The following is a 15767-nucleotide window of genomic DNA, read 5'->3' on the forward strand; positions in this document are numbered from 1 at the left end:
AATGAGGCAGTAATTAGTAGCCTACCAATGAAAAAAAAGCACAGGATCAGATGGATTGACAGCCAAACTCTACAAGAGGTACAAACAAGAGCTGGTACCATTCCATCTGAAACGATTCCAAACAATATAAACATAGGGACTCCTCCCTAACTGAGTTTAGGAGGCCAGCACCATCCTGATACCAAAACCTGGCATAGACACAACAACAAAGAAATTTCCGACCGATATCCCTGATGAACAGTGTTGCGAAAATCCTGGCACACCGAATCAAGCAGCACACTAGAAAGCTTATCCACCATAATCAAGTCACCTTCATCCCTGGGATGCAAGACTGGTTCAACATACACAAATCAATAAATGTAATCCATCACAAAAACAGAACCAATGACAAAAACCACATGATTATCTCAATAGATGCAGAAAATCCCTTCGATAAAATTTAATACCCCTTCATGTTAAAGCATTCAATAAACTAGGTATTGATGGAGCATATCTCAAAATAATTTATGAGTTATTTAAAGAGTTATTAAAGAGTTATTTATGATAAACCCACAGCCAATATCATACCGAATGGGCAAAAGCAGGAAGCATTCCCTTTGAAAACTGGCACAAGACAAAGATACCCTCTTGCACCACTCCTATGCAGCATAGTATTGGAAGTTCTGGCCAGGGTGATCAGGCAAGAGAAAGAAATAAAGCATATTCAAATAGGAAGAGAGGAAGTCAAGTTGTTTCTGTTTGCAGATGACATGATTGTATATTTAGAAAACCCCATCGTCTCAGCCCAAAATCTCCTTAAGAGGATAAGGAACTTTGGCAAAGTCTCAGGATACAAAATAAATGTGCAAAAATCACACGCATCCGTATACACCATTAATAGACAAATAAAGTACCAAATCATGAGTGAATTCCCATTCACAATTGCTACAAAGAGAATAAAATACCTAGGAATACAACTTACGAGGGATGTGAAGAACTTCTTGAAGGAGAATTACAAACCACTGCTCAAGGAAATAAGAGAGGACAGAAACAAATGGAAAAACATTCCATGCTCATGGATAGGAAGAATCAATATTGTGAAAATGGCCATACTGTCAAAGTAATTTATAGATTTAAGCTATTCCCATCAAACTGCCATTGACTTCATTCACAGAATTAGAAAAAACTAATTTAAACTTCATATGGAAACAAAAAGAGCACATATAGCCAAGACAATCCTAAGCCAATTGAACAAAACTGGAAGCATCACGGAACATGACTTGAAACTATCCTACAAGGCCACAGTAACCAAAACAGCATGGTACTGGTACCAAAACAGATATATAGGCCAATGGAACAGAACAAAGGACTCAGAAATAACACCAAACATCTACAACAATCTGGTCTTCAACAAACCTGATGAAAATAAGCAGTGGGGAAATGATTCCCAATTTTATAAATGGTACTGGGAAAATTGACTAGCCATATGCAGAAAACTGAAACTGGACCCCTTCCTTACACATTATAAAAAAATTAACTCAAGATTTATATAAGACTTAAATATAAAACCTAAAACCATAAAAACCCTAGAAGAAAACCCAGGCAATACCATTCAGCACATAGGCATAGGCAAAGACTTTATGACTAAAACACCAAAAGCAAAGGCAATAAAAGCCAAAATTGACAAATGGAATCTAATTAAACTAAAGAATTTCTGCACAGCAAAAGAAACTATCATCAGAGTGAACAGTCAACCTACAGAATGGGAGAAAATTTTTGCAATCTATCCATCTGACAAAGGGTTAATATCCAGATTCTATAAGGAACTTAAAGAAATTTACAAGAAAAAACAAACAACCCCATCAAAAACTGGGCAAAGGATAAGAACAGATATTTCTCAAAAGAAGACATTTATGTGGTCAACAAACATATGAAAAAAAGCTCATAATGACTGGTTATTAGAGCAATACAAATCAAAACCACAATGAGATACCATCTCACGCCAGTTAGAAAGGCAATCATTAAAAAGTCAGGAAACAACAGATGCTGGCGAGGCTGTGGAGAAATAGAAACGCTTTTACACTGTTGGTGGGAGTGTAAATTAGTTCAACCATTGTGGAAGACGGTGTGGTGCTTCCTCAAGGGTCTAGAACCAGAAATACTATTTGACTCAGCAATCCCATTACTGCATATATATCCAAAGGATTATAAATCATTCTACTATAGAGACACATACACATATATGTTTATTGCAGCACTACTTACAATAGCAAAGACTTGGAAGCAACCCAAATGCCAATCAATGATAGACTGGATAAAGAAAATGTGGCACATATACACCATGGACTATTATGTAGCCATAAAGAAGATTGAGTTTACGTCTTTTGCAGGGACTTGGATGAAGCTGGAAACCATCATTCTCAGCAAACTAACATAGGAACAGGAAACCAAACATCACATATTCTTACTCATAAGTGGGAGTTGAACAATGACATAAAAATGAAAGTGTTGATATAAATAAAGAAGAAAAATAAAAAGAGGAGATAATAAAAAAGTGAATAAAAAATAAGAAACCTGGATATTAAAAAATATAATTCTTAAAAACTCAAATCTCAGGATAACCTTCAGAGTAGAGACAATTATAAGCAAATTGATAAATTGGAAAAGAACACTGTGTTATTATAGTGTGTATTAAAAAAAAGATAAAAGAGTGAGAGAAGGGCCAGGCGCGGTGGCTCACGCTGGTAATCCCAGCACTTTGGGAGGCTGAAGTGGGTGGATAACGAAGTCAGGAGATTGAGACCATCCTGGCTAATGTGGTGAAACACCGTTTCTACTAAAAATACAAAAAATTAGCCGGGTCTGGTGGCGGGCGCCTGTAGTCCCAGTTACTCGGGAGGCTGAGGCAGGAGAATGGCATGAACCCGGGAGGCAGAGCCTGCAGTAAGCCGAGATCGCACCACTGCACTCCAGCCCAGGTGACAGAGCCAGACTCCATCTCAAAAAAAAAAAAAAAAAAAAAAAAAAAAAAAAAAAAAAAAAAAAGAGTGAGAGAAGAATAACCAAAACAAGCAAAAGACAATGAGTACAGGGGAGAAACCTGGTAAATGCTACCTCAGCCAGGTAATCAAAGTCAAATTCAAAAGCAGTCACTCACATGGATAGTATATTCCCTTGATATGATGTTTTGAAAATGATACTTCACCTCTGGGTCTTCCTTTAAAAAACTAAAAGCCCAGTCTAAACATGATAAAAACATTGGGCAATTTTCTATAGTGGGACATCTTACAGAACAACTGGCCAGTACTCCTAATAACTGTAAGGTCATCAAAAGCAAGGAAAGACTGAGAAATTGTCATAGCCAAGAGAACTTCAAAGAGATATGACAACTAACTATAGTGTAGTATCTTGAATGAGATCCTGGGACAGAAAAAGGACATTAGGTAAAAATTGAAAAAAAAATCTGCATAAACTATTGACTTTAGTTAGTAATATTGTATTAATTTTGGTTCATTAATTATGACAAATCTACCATGCTAATATAAGATGTTTATAAAAGGGGAAACTGAGTGTGCAGCATACAGAAACTCTCTCTCTGTGTATATATAAATATATATACATATATATATATATTTAGAGAGAGAGAGAGAGACAGAGTCTTGCTCTGTCACTAGGTTGGAGTGAAGTGGCACAGTATTGGCTCACTGCAACCTCTGCCTCTCAGTTTCAAGCTATTCTCCTGCCTTAGCCTCTTGAGTAGCTGGGATTACAGGCGTGCCCCACTGTACCACCATACTAATTTTTGTATTTTTAGTAGAGATTGGGTTTTGCCTTGTTGGCCAGGCTGCTCTTGAACTCCTGACAAGTGATTCACCCACCTCAGCCTCCCAAAGTGCTGAGATGACAAGCATGAACCACCACACCTGGCCAGAAATTCTTTATATTATCTTCTGTCTTCAAGATATTTCTGTAAATCTAAAATTGTTCAAAAAATAGTTCTTGAAAAAAAGATAATAAAAATAAATAAGCTCCACAAAAAGGTTTATAGCAGTTGTGAAAAAAGCAATACAAGTAATACCAGAAAAACAATGTTTGAAAAATTATAGCTGAGGATAAAAAATTTACATAATTAATGAAATTTTAGCCTGGGAAATAAATGTACACTCCAACTACTGAGAAGCAATAAAAAAGTCACCCTTACAGATAAGAAGGTAGGAAATCTTCATAACATCAAGAATAAAGAAAATAATTGTATAAGCTGCTAAAGGACATATTACTTTCATTTTAGGTTCAGGGATACATATGCAGGTTGTTATGTAGGTAAATGTGTCACGAAGGTTTGTTATACAGATTATCTCATCACCTAGGTACAAAGCTTAGTACCCAATAGTTATTTTTCTGATCATCTCCATCCTACCACCTCCCAACCTCAGGTAGGCTTCTGTGTCTGTTGTTCTCTTTGTGTCTATGGGTTTTTATTTAGCTTCCATGTCTCTGCTATTGTGAATAGTGCTAGGATGAACATATGTGTGCATGTGTTTTTCTGATAGAAAAATGTATATTCCTTTGTGTATATATCCAGTAATGAGATTGCTGCATCAAATGGTAGTTTTGTCTTTAGCTCTTTGAGGGATCACCACACTGCTTTCCACAATGGTTGAACTAATTTACACTCCCACCAACAGTGTATAAACATTCCCTTTTCTCTTCAACCTCGTCAGCACTTGTTATGTTTTGACTTTTTAGTAATAGCCATTCTGAATGGTGTGAGATGGTATCTCGTTGTGGTTTGGATTTGCATTTCTCTAATGATAAGTAATACTGAGGTTTTTTTTTCATGTGACTGTTGGCCACATGTATGTCTTCTTTTGAGAAGTGTCTGTTTATGTCCTATACCCCCTTTATTATGGGACTTTCTTTTTCTTCTAAGTTTGTTTAAGCTCCTTATAGATGCTGGATTTTAGACCTTTGTCAGATGCTTACCTTGGAAATATTTTCTCCCATTCTGTAGATTGTCTGGTTTACTCTGTTGATAGCTTTTTTGCTGTGTAGATGCTCATAAGTTTAATTAGATCCCATTTGTAAATTTTTACTTTTGTTGCAATGGCTTTTGGAGTTTTTGTCCTAAAATCTTTGCCAGTTCCTATGTGCAGAATGGTATTCCCGAGGTTTTCTTCTAGGGTTTTTATAGTTTTGGGTTTTACATTTAAGTCTTTAATCCATCTCGAGTTGATTTTTTTGTATACGTATAAAGAGGGAGTCCAGTTTCAACCTTCTGCATATGGCCTGCCAGTTATACCAGCACAATTTACTGAATAGGGAGTCCTTTCTTCATTGCTTGTTTTACTCAGGTTTCTTGAAGATCGGATGGTTGTAGGTGTATGACCTTACTTCTGGGCTCTCTATTCTTTTCCATTGGTCTATGTGTCTGTTTTTGTACCAGTATGATGCTGTTTTGGTTACTGTAGTATAGTCTGAAGTTGGGTAGCGTGTTGCCTCCAGCTTTGTTCTTTTGCTTAGGATTGTGTTGGCTATTCGAGCTCTTTTTGGATCCATATGAATTTTAAAATAGTCTTTATCTAGTTATGTGAAGAACTGCATTGGTAGTTTAATAGGAATAGCATTGAATCTGTAAACTGCTTTGGGCAGTGTGGCCATTTTTAACGACATTGATTCTTCCCATTCATAAGCATGGGATGTTTTCCCATTTGTTTGTGTCATCTCTTATTTCTTTGAGCAGTGTTTTGCAATTTATTGTAAAGATCTGTAAATTCCCTGGTTAGCTGTATTCCTAGGTATTTAAGTCATTTTTGTGGAAACTGTGAATAGAATTGCATTTCTAATTTGGCTCTCAGCTGGCTGTTGTTGGCGTATAGAAATATTATTGATTTTTGTGTGTTGATTTTGTATCTGAAACTTTGCTGATGTTGTTTATCAGCTTAAGAAGCTTTTAGGCCAAGATTATGGGGTTTTCTAGATATAGAATCATGTTGTTTGCAAACAGGGATAGTTTGGTTTCCTCTCTTTTTATGTGGATGCCCTTTATTTCTTTCTTTTGCCTGATTGTTCTGGCCAGGACTTCTAATATTATGTCAAATAGGAATGGTGAGAGGGGCATCCTTGTTCTGATTTTCAAGGTGAATGCTTCCAGCTTTCCCCCCTTCAGTATAATGTTGGCTGTGGGCTTGTCATAGATGGCTCTTATTATTTTTAGGTATGTTCCTTCAATACCTAGTTTGTTGAGAGTTTTAAACATGAAGGGATGTTGAATTTTATTGAAAGTCATTTTTTCATCTACTGAGATGATCATGTGGTTTTGATTTTAGTTCTATTTATGTGAAAAATCATGTTTATTAACTTGTGTATGTTTAACCAACCTTGCATTAGAGGAATAAATCCTACTTAATCACGGTGGATTAGCTTTTGATGTACAGCTGGATTCATTTGCTAGTGTGTATTGAAGATTTTTACATATATGTTCATCAAGGATATTGGCCTGAATATTTTTTGTTATTGTTGTTGAGTCTCTTCCAGGTTTTGGAATCAGGATGATTCTGGCCTCATAGAATGAGATGGGGAGGAGTCTCCCCTCCTCAATTTGTTGGAATAGTTTTGGTAGTAATGATACCAGCTCTTCTTTGTACATTTGGTAGAGTTTGACTGTGAATCCATCTAATCCTGGGATTTTTGGTTTATAGGCTATTTATCGCTGTTTCAGTTTTGGAGCTCAATATTGGTCTGTTCAGGAATTTAATTTTCCTAGTTCAGTCTTGAGAGGCTTTATGTGTCCAGGAATTTATTCATTTTTTCTAGATTTTCTAGTTCATGTTTGTAAAGGTGCTCATAGGAGTCTCTGCTTGTTATTTGTGTTTCTGTGGGGCAGTGGTAATATCCTTTCTATCACTTCTGATTGTGTTTATTTGGATCTTCTCTCTTTTCTTCTTTGTCTAGGTAATAGTCTATCTTATTTTCAAAAAATCAACTATTGGATTCATTCTTTTGAATTTTTTTTGTGTCTCCATCTCCTTCAGTTCATCTCTGATTTGGTTATTTCTTGTCTTCTTCTAGTTTTAGAATTGGTTTGCTGTTACTTCTCTAGCCTTTTTGTTGTGATGTTAGTTTTTAAATTGAGGTTTTTCTAACTTTTTGATGTGAGCACATGTGGTGTTATACATTTCCCTCTTCATACTGCCTTAGCTATATCCCAGAGATTCTGGTGTTTTATATCTCTGTTCTCATTCTACCTTAATTTCATTACTTACCCAAAAGTCATTCAGGGTGGGTCATTTAATTTCCACTTAATTGTATGGTTCTGAGCAATTTATTTAGTTTGATTTCTATTTTCATTGTGCTGTGGTCCAAGAGAGTGGTTAGTATGATTTCAGTCATTTTACATTTGCTGAGGATTGTTTTATATCTGATTTTGTGGTTGATTTTAGAGTGTGTGCCATGTGGCAATGAGAAGAATGTATATTCATGTGTTTTTTGGTGAAGATGTCTGTTGGTGCCTCTCAGGTCTGTTTGGTGTAGTGTTGAGTTCAGGTCTTGAACATCTTTGTTAATTTTCTGCCTTGATAACCTTTCTAACACTGTCAGTGAGGTGTTGAAGTCTTCCACTATTATTTGGTGGGAGTCTAAGGCTCTTTGAAGGTCTCTAAGAATTTAATTTATAAATCTGGTTGTCTCTGTGTTGAATGCATATATATTCAGGATAGTTAGGTCTTCTCATTGAATTGAACCTTTCACCATTATGTAATGCCCCTCTTTGTTTTTTAAAATATTTGTTTATTTAAAGTTTGTTTTATCTGAAATTAGAATTGCAACCCCTTCTTTTTTCGTTCATTTTCCCCTTCAGTTTCCATTTGCTTGGTAGATTTTTCTTCATCTATTTTTGAGTCTAGTAGTGTAATTGTATGTGAGACACATTTCTTGAAGATAGCATATCATTGGGTCTTGCTTCTCTATTCAGCTTGCCACTCTTTCTTTTCATTGGGGCATTTAGCCCATTTACATTCAAGGTTACTACTGTTATATGCGGATTTGATCCTGTCATCATATTGTTAGCTGTTTATTATGCTGACTTGTTTGCATAATTGCTTTATACTGTCGATGGTTTACATACTTAAGTGCATTTTTGTAGTGACTGGTAATGGTCTTTCCTTTCCATATTTAGTGCTTTTTTTAGGAGCTCTTGTAAGGCAGGTCTGGTGGTAAAAAACTCCCTCACAATTTTCTTGCTTGAAAATGATTTTATTTCTACTTCACTTATAAAGCTTAGTTTGGTTGGGTATGGATTTCTTGACTGGAATTTATTTTCTTTAAGAATGCTGAACATATGCCCCAGTCTCTTCTGGCTTGTAGGGTTTCTGCTGAGAGGTCTGCTGTTTCTGCTAAGAGGTCTCGCTTATAGGGTTTCTGCTGATAGGTCTGCTAATAAGCTTCCCTTTGTAGGTGGCCTGCCTTTTCTCTCTAGATGCCTTTAACTTTTTTTTTTTTCATTTTGACCTTGGAGAATCTGATGGTTATGTCTTAGGGACGATCTTTTTGTGAAGTACTTTGTGAGGGTTCTCTGCATTTTCTAAATTTGAATGTTGGCCTCTCTACATAGGTTGTGAAAGTTCTCATAGATGATATCCTGAAATATGTTTTGTAAGTTGCTTCCATCCTCCCTATCTCTTTCAGGGATGATCATGAATTGTAGATTTGGTCTCTTTACATAATTGCATATTTTTGTTCATTTTGTTTGTTTCTTTTTATTCTTTTCTCTTTAATGTTTTCTTTCTGTCTTGTTTCAGAAACCCAATCTTCAAACTCTGAGATTATTTCTTCAGCTTGATCTATCCTGTTAATACTTGTGATTGCATTATGAAATTCTCATAGTGTGTTTTTATCTCTATCAAGTCAGTTATGTTCTTTTCTATACTGGCTACTTTGTCTTCCAGATCCTGTATACTTTGTGACTCCTAGCTTCCTTAGAATGAGTTTCAATGTTCCCCTGAATCTTGATTTTTGTTCCTATCCATATTCTGAATTCTATTTCAGTAATTTCAGCCATCTAAGGCTGGTTAAGGTCCCTTGCTGGAGAACTAGTGAGGTTGTTTGAAGGAAAGAAGACCTTATGGCCTTTTGAGTTGTCAGAGTTCTTGTGCTGTTTCTTTTTTATCTTTGTGGGCTGATGCTCCTTTAATCCTTGAAGTTCCTGTCCTTTGGATTTTTTTTTTTATTCTATTTGATGACCTTGAGGGTTTGTTTGTGGTAGAAGGTGGGTTCATTCAACTGGCTTTGTTTCTGGAAGATTTTAGAAAGCAAAGGCTCAGCTCAGAACCCCTGGACTGTGTGGCCTAACTCCAGGGGACCAGTATTGGGCACTGGCTTTGTTCTCTGGCTCCTCAAGGTAGAAACATGCTGTGCTGGAGGGGTCAAGATGCCCCTGGACTGCTGGTCACAGCACTCCAATGGATGGTGGCAGCCAAAGCACTTTGTAGGGCAGTGGCAATGGGATCCATCCTGTTTGCACACACCAGCAACAGCAGCAGTGACAGCATGGCAGAGTGCATGCTTTTTGACTGTGGCAGGGTGCTAGCAAGTACTGGGGTGCTGGCCTCCATGGGGGAGCTAATGAGGTTGTTTGGAGGAAAGAAGACATTCCAGCTTTTTGAGTTGTCATAGTTCTTGTGTTCTTCAAAGGATACAATATTTAAAATTATTATAGTTGCACAAGCTTCTCTTTTGGTTAGCATTTGCATCTTTTGTCCATCCTTTCACTTTCAACCTTTTCATGTTCCCATATTTAAGGAGTGCCTCTTGTTAGTAACATATATTGAAACTTTTTCCCAATCTGACATTCTTTAGACTATTTATATTTAACATAACTACTAATATATTTATTGGGTGAAAACTTTCTGTATATCCTGCAAGCAGAAGCACTGACTGCTTTGTTCCGAACTATCTTTTCAAGGATATTTACATGATGAGAAGCCTTGGATAATAAGGATAATATTTTCACTTAGAGCAGAGGAAAACTTTGCTTAGAATTTTGGAAGACAGAGAGAGTGTCCCCTCTGGACAATCTCTATCAAGTATTATGTCTCCCTCTGGAGCCAAAGACAAACATAATTACTGCCTACTGTAAAAGACTTGGGTTCCCTAACCTCAAGATTTCTTTCATGTAATGCAACTCATTTTGTGTATAGATGTCACCTGGCCTCCTTTCACATCACCCTTTGGAAATTGGAGCTCAGAAACCTAGCAGGAACTCTCATTATTGCTATTGCTGTGAGTCATAAACTTTATTTCATCTCTGACCAAGAAGTTTGGTGTCTTCTTCCAGCACACATGAAACTAAGTTAGATTAACTTGTTAGCTTACAGATAGGATGAAATTCAAACCCATTACAGTTCTGAGCACTCTTGGCAACAATGATGGGATGCTAACAGAGGCATGGCTTTCTGTAGCTGCAAGCTGAAGTAGGTTTAAAGACAGCTCCATGGAAAGTGCCATAGGTCTTATCAACTCTTCTCTAGGCGAGTAAACTTCCTTGTCAATCTGGCCATCAGCTTCAGGACTACCTCACTGTAAAAACTATTTCTAATTTTTTTTTCTTATTAGAAGATTCCTTCTGCTTTCAAGTTACAGATAACAGTTCCAGCAATGTGCAATTACCCTGAGTGTAAAAAGAAAAAACAAATTCTAGCCACCATGAGCAGACACCAGGTGAATTATCAGCATTTTAGCTGATTTTCTTGGGACATAATGAAGTGCAGTACATAATTTCTTGTTTAAACAAAACAGCCAATAGCTGGGTTGACTAGAGGTCCAGTTTCTCTTCCAGTCTATCATGCCAATCTTGGATCCATTTTAAGACAATAAAAGACCTCAGATTTTTTTGTAGTGTGTCCTGACTGCTATAAAGCAGCTTTGCTATGACCCTCTTAGAAAGATTTTCCCAAGACAAATAAAATTCCTGTGTGAAATCATAGATGAGGCATTGAATAGATTTTGAACTCTCATCGTTCCTGAAAGAATGTGAAGTAAGCTTGTGGGTGGTACTCCGGACAATTTCAATGCATGTTTGTCATAGCCTTAATATACTGATGCTGTAGCTTCAATTTCTAAATGTATAATTAGTATTTATATTTTATAATATTATACTATGAATGCTGTTAAACTCCAGACGTGATAATGGGACACAGGAATTGCTACCCAACATGCCTCCCTGTTTCCTCTCACAGGGTCTAACAGAAACAATGTAGAATCCCAGAAGGAGAAAGGAAAGTCCTAGCTTTGAGTATATAAGGTAGCAGGGGTAGTAAGAGATGCAGTAATTTCATTCAACACACATCATGGCCAGTGTAAAAGGTTATCAGGACCAGATGTGGTGCCTCAGGCCTGTAATCCCAGCACTTTGGGAGGCCAAGGCGGGTAGATCACCTGAGGTCAGGAGTTTGCGACCAGACTGAGCAACATGGAGAAACCCTGTCTCTACTGAAAAAATACAAAATTAGCTGGGCGAGGTGGTGCATGCCTGTAATCCCTGCAACTTGGAAGGCTGAGGCTGGAGAATCGCTTGAACCTGGGAGGTGGAGGTTGCAGTGAGCCTCGATTACATCATTGCACTCCAGCCTGGGCAACAAGAGTGAAACTCCATCTCAAAAAAAAAAAAGGTTATCAGGAGCTGGAGCTGGAGATTTACAGTGGATTAATTACTGCTGAATTCAGTTATTGCTCTCATAACTTTGACGGTTTCAGACATTGTGATGTAACCACATCTACTACACAGACTGATTACATTTAATATACTGTAATGGACTTTGCCAAGACATTCCTTTATATCTAATTGGCACCCAAGGACAAAGACTAATTCTCATTCATGCTTAAAAACCACAAATATACCTTTACAGTAAGAATACTGTAATATTCTTTAGTTATTCCTCAGGAGTAGCTAAAGCTCTGCCATTTGCTACAAGAAGGTGCATAAGAACTTAGTGTGATTCCCATTACCTTCTGATGCCTAAACATTTCACTGATAGATGATATGCAGCTGGCTAGAGGATCTCAAGTCTCAGACTCAATGGCTCTAACTTTGGTATTATCATATCTTCACCTGCAAGGGTAACTGATAAATCCCAACAAAATCCAAAAGACTGCACATCAAGTTTCTGGGGGACTATGCAAACAGATTCACAAGGCTCAATTACTCTGGAAGTCAAGCAAAAAAAAAATGTCTCATTTCCCCCCAACCAAAAGGGAACTTAATGTCACTTTGGACTCTGGGTGTCAGAGATGGTAGATGGGCATTCTACTTGTCTTTTATAACAGCTAACTTACAGTGAGTGTAATTCACAAACCTACATTGAAGCTGATAAGCAAGCTGTGGCATACTCTCTTCTTTGAGATGCTAGAAATTTAATGATCCCCATGAGCTACAAATCTCCATGACTGATAATTTCGTGGACTGGAGGCTCTAGATAAAAGATATAGGCTCCATTCAGAAACAGCTGTTGTATAACACTCATTGACTCCCTAAATCAGCTACCATTTGAAAAGCAACTACTAGCTTACTACTGCCATCTTGTCAAAACCAAAGTCCTAACTTACAGCAATCTTTTGACTTTGTGAACTTACATTCTCATTTTGGGATGAACTAAATCAGGCTCATAACTATTTGACAAGCCTTACTTGTTAAATGGAAGTGATAGATTCAAGAACATAGGGGTGGTCATAAAAGATCATCAAGTGTTTACATCACCACCAGCAGATCGTATAACTCTTCAAAGATTAGAAATTTCTCTAATATGAAGTTATGCTCAGTTACTCAGGGGAGCTTCTCAGCAAGATTAGTGGTATGTTATTCATACGCAGCCTACTGAAGTCATCTTTATGATAGGTAATGCAATTAGAAACTATAGGGCAAAATTTATCTGTGACTTTACTTGAAATAATCAATGGCACCACCTCATTCCTGGAAAGCACTCTGGTCAGCCTCACTCACTGATCAATATTATTATAGATGATAAAATTACCGCAAATTTCATTCTTGCCAAGGTAGAATTTGCAATTGCTAATGTATTCTGTTATACTTTGATATCTCAGGCTAAGTGGAAAGGTCAGTAGAGAAACTTACGGAGAAAGCCACTTGATTTTTTAAGATAGACCTTGATGGCTTAAGGATTTATTCAGCTGGCTAGATCCAGGACCTTGAGGGGATGGTTAAAGTCAGTACAGCATGTAGCCTTACCCTGGTGGTTGGAATCCATTAATAATAGCCTTATTTAATACAATAAGAAATACATGGAATGAATTTACTCCTCAAGTTCTGCCAATTCTATTAATCAGAGTGCCCCAAACCTGGTGTGCTCACAAAAAAGATATGTCATTATGGCCCTTGAAAGCTGATCTATTTTGGCTTTTTGCACAATTTTCAGTCAGTCATAAAAAAGTCAGCCTTTTATAAAAAAAAAATGTACTCCATAAAAGGTTTAGATTTATACTCAGGATTTCTGCACATCTTATTTTTTTTCTATTTTGCCCACATGCTTTTTGTTTTCTGTCTTTCCTTTCTTTTTTTAATTAATTAAATTTTTCCTATTAATATAGTCTCTTACTACTACTTTATTTGTTATCCTAAAAATTAGTGGATGCATCTTCTACCTCTTACACCCTAAAATAAATCGTTACTTTACAACTTTCTCATTAATGCTAAAACGTTAAAACATTTAATTCTATTTGCAACCTATTTTGGAGAGCCAATTCTCGATATCTCATAAGATTGTAAATGTACACAATAGCAATTTCCCTTCAATGTCTAAACTTAGATCAACTTTTACAAATGTACAGAAGGAGATATCAACAAACCTATTCATTACTGCATTGGTTGGAAGAGAGAAAAAGTGGGAGGCAACAACATATCCATTAACTGGATAATAAATAAACAATAGTATATTCATAAAATAGAATCATAAAATAAAATAGCAAACTGAAATGCATTAAATATATATAGATCAACACAAATCTAAAGAACATAATTTCTGATGAAAAAATAAGCTGCAGAAGAGTATGTATAAAGTGATATATAAATTTTAGAAATCGATGTATATAGACAAGCACATACGCAGTAAAGATGTACAAACATACATGGGAATGATTCACTCTGACTTCAGAAGAGTGATTACCTGTGAAAAGCAATGAAGATAAATGGGATGAAGGAGAAATACAGAGGTTTTACTAGGATTTATATGTCAAAAATATTGACACTATGATGGCAGAGTGCTCATATTTGTAAAATTTGCACAAATCATACCTAGGTATATAATTCTTTATATTTTTATTTATTTCATATATTTCATATTTCATAGGTACATAAATAAGACAATGAAAAATTTTTGAAATGACACAATAAGAAGGTAACTCTACCTGCAAGTATAGTTGCCACAGGGGGTGTTAACATAAACTGATTTTCTAAATATATAGGCAAAAATTCAGCAGCTCCAATAATAACTAAATATTCTGTAGCTTTTGACAGAGATAGGCATATTAGCACTGGATTTTTCATCAGAATCTGAAATAAAAATAAGTTATGTATCAATTATTTTATTTTGTTAGATAAAGAGAAAGAGACAGACAGAATCAAATGTTAATGATAGATGATAGATAGATGATAGATGATAGATGGATAGATAGATAGATAAGATAGATCCTAACAGCAATCTATGATTCATCAATATACAAATTCTATGAAAGTAAGGTTATTTTTGACAATTTAAATTTTGATTTGCTCTTCATACTACTTTAATTTGTATTTATGGGCTTGGAATTTTTTTTGTAAAGATTAGAGAAAAATAGGTAAATTATTAACCATATATCTAGAATTTTATCTTTACTTTTTCTTGTCTACTTATTGTTTTAAGCAAGTCTTTTTTATTCAACTAAAACACAAAACAAAGAAAATTTAAGCAATACTCATGAAAAACCAGTAGGGCTGCAGAAAATGTTTTATATTTTACTCCTGGAAATCTACCTATACAAAGAATTAAGTTATTTAAATTTTGCATTTTGGTAAACTTGTGGAAATTATTTAGAAGACTTATTAAGATGTGATGGTTTATCATTATCTATTATACTACACAGAGTAATTAAAAAGATAGTAAAATACTAACTTTCAAATTAGTTTCTGTATTTCCTTGTTTATGCATATCTCATTGAAAATATATTTAGTGCTATTTTATGTTTATATATTTTTAATTTATTTAAATTTTCTTTTTCTGGCCCTAAACATCCCTGTTAGGTGTGATCATAGTCTGCAAACTCAACTAGTTCAACTTCTGAATGCTATCTAATTTTACATAGTGTGATTCTTCCATATTTATTCATTCACATAGGATTAAATATTCGTCTTGCCTTCAACTCCCTACTATCACAAACTAGGCTATATTAAACATCGCTGTGCATGTACCTTAAGATCCAATGATGGAGTGTCTCTAGAAATATATATCCAAGAAAGGAATTCGTAGGACATAAGGATTTAGCATACTTTATTCCACTATTTCTCCAGATTGTTCTCCAGAATGTATCAGGTTTCACTACAGTGACTATACCACCACGATGATGGTAGTGTTTCATTTTCTTCATTTAGCTTGTGCTTTCTAAAAGTTATCAAAGAAATCTTTATGGTTTAGCATGCCCATCCAGAACTATGTCATTTCCTCATAAAAAGGTCATTAAACTTGGAAAGGCCTTCTAATTGTCACAACAAAACGAATAATGCTACATGACTTCTGAGGTTGGGTCAT

General features: G+C 35.8%; 1 protein-coding gene across 4 annotated transcripts in view; it reads right to left on the minus strand.

The window, feature by feature from the left end:
* SLCO6A1 (solute carrier organic anion transporter family member 6A1) overlaps positions 1-15767 on the minus strand; it is a 139825-nt gene that overhangs the window by 55961 nt on the left and 68097 nt on the right. For 3 of the 4 annotated variants that reach the window (XM_078005076.1, XM_078005075.1, XM_001095830.4), the window contains one exon: positions 14392-14536. The exons of the other annotated variant lie outside the window; for it this stretch is intronic. In XM_078005076.1, the coding sequence (XP_077861202.1) occupies positions 14392-14536 (145 nt within the window). The remainder of the gene's footprint in view (positions 1-14391; positions 14537-15767) is intronic. 4 annotated transcript variants of the gene reach the window in all.

The sequence above is a fragment of the Macaca mulatta genome, chromosome 6 (assembly GCF_049350105.2).
Source record: "Macaca mulatta isolate MMU2019108-1 chromosome 6, T2T-MMU8v2.0, whole genome shotgun sequence".
Taxonomy (NCBI): Eukaryota; Metazoa; Chordata; class Mammalia; order Primates; family Cercopithecidae; genus Macaca; species Macaca mulatta.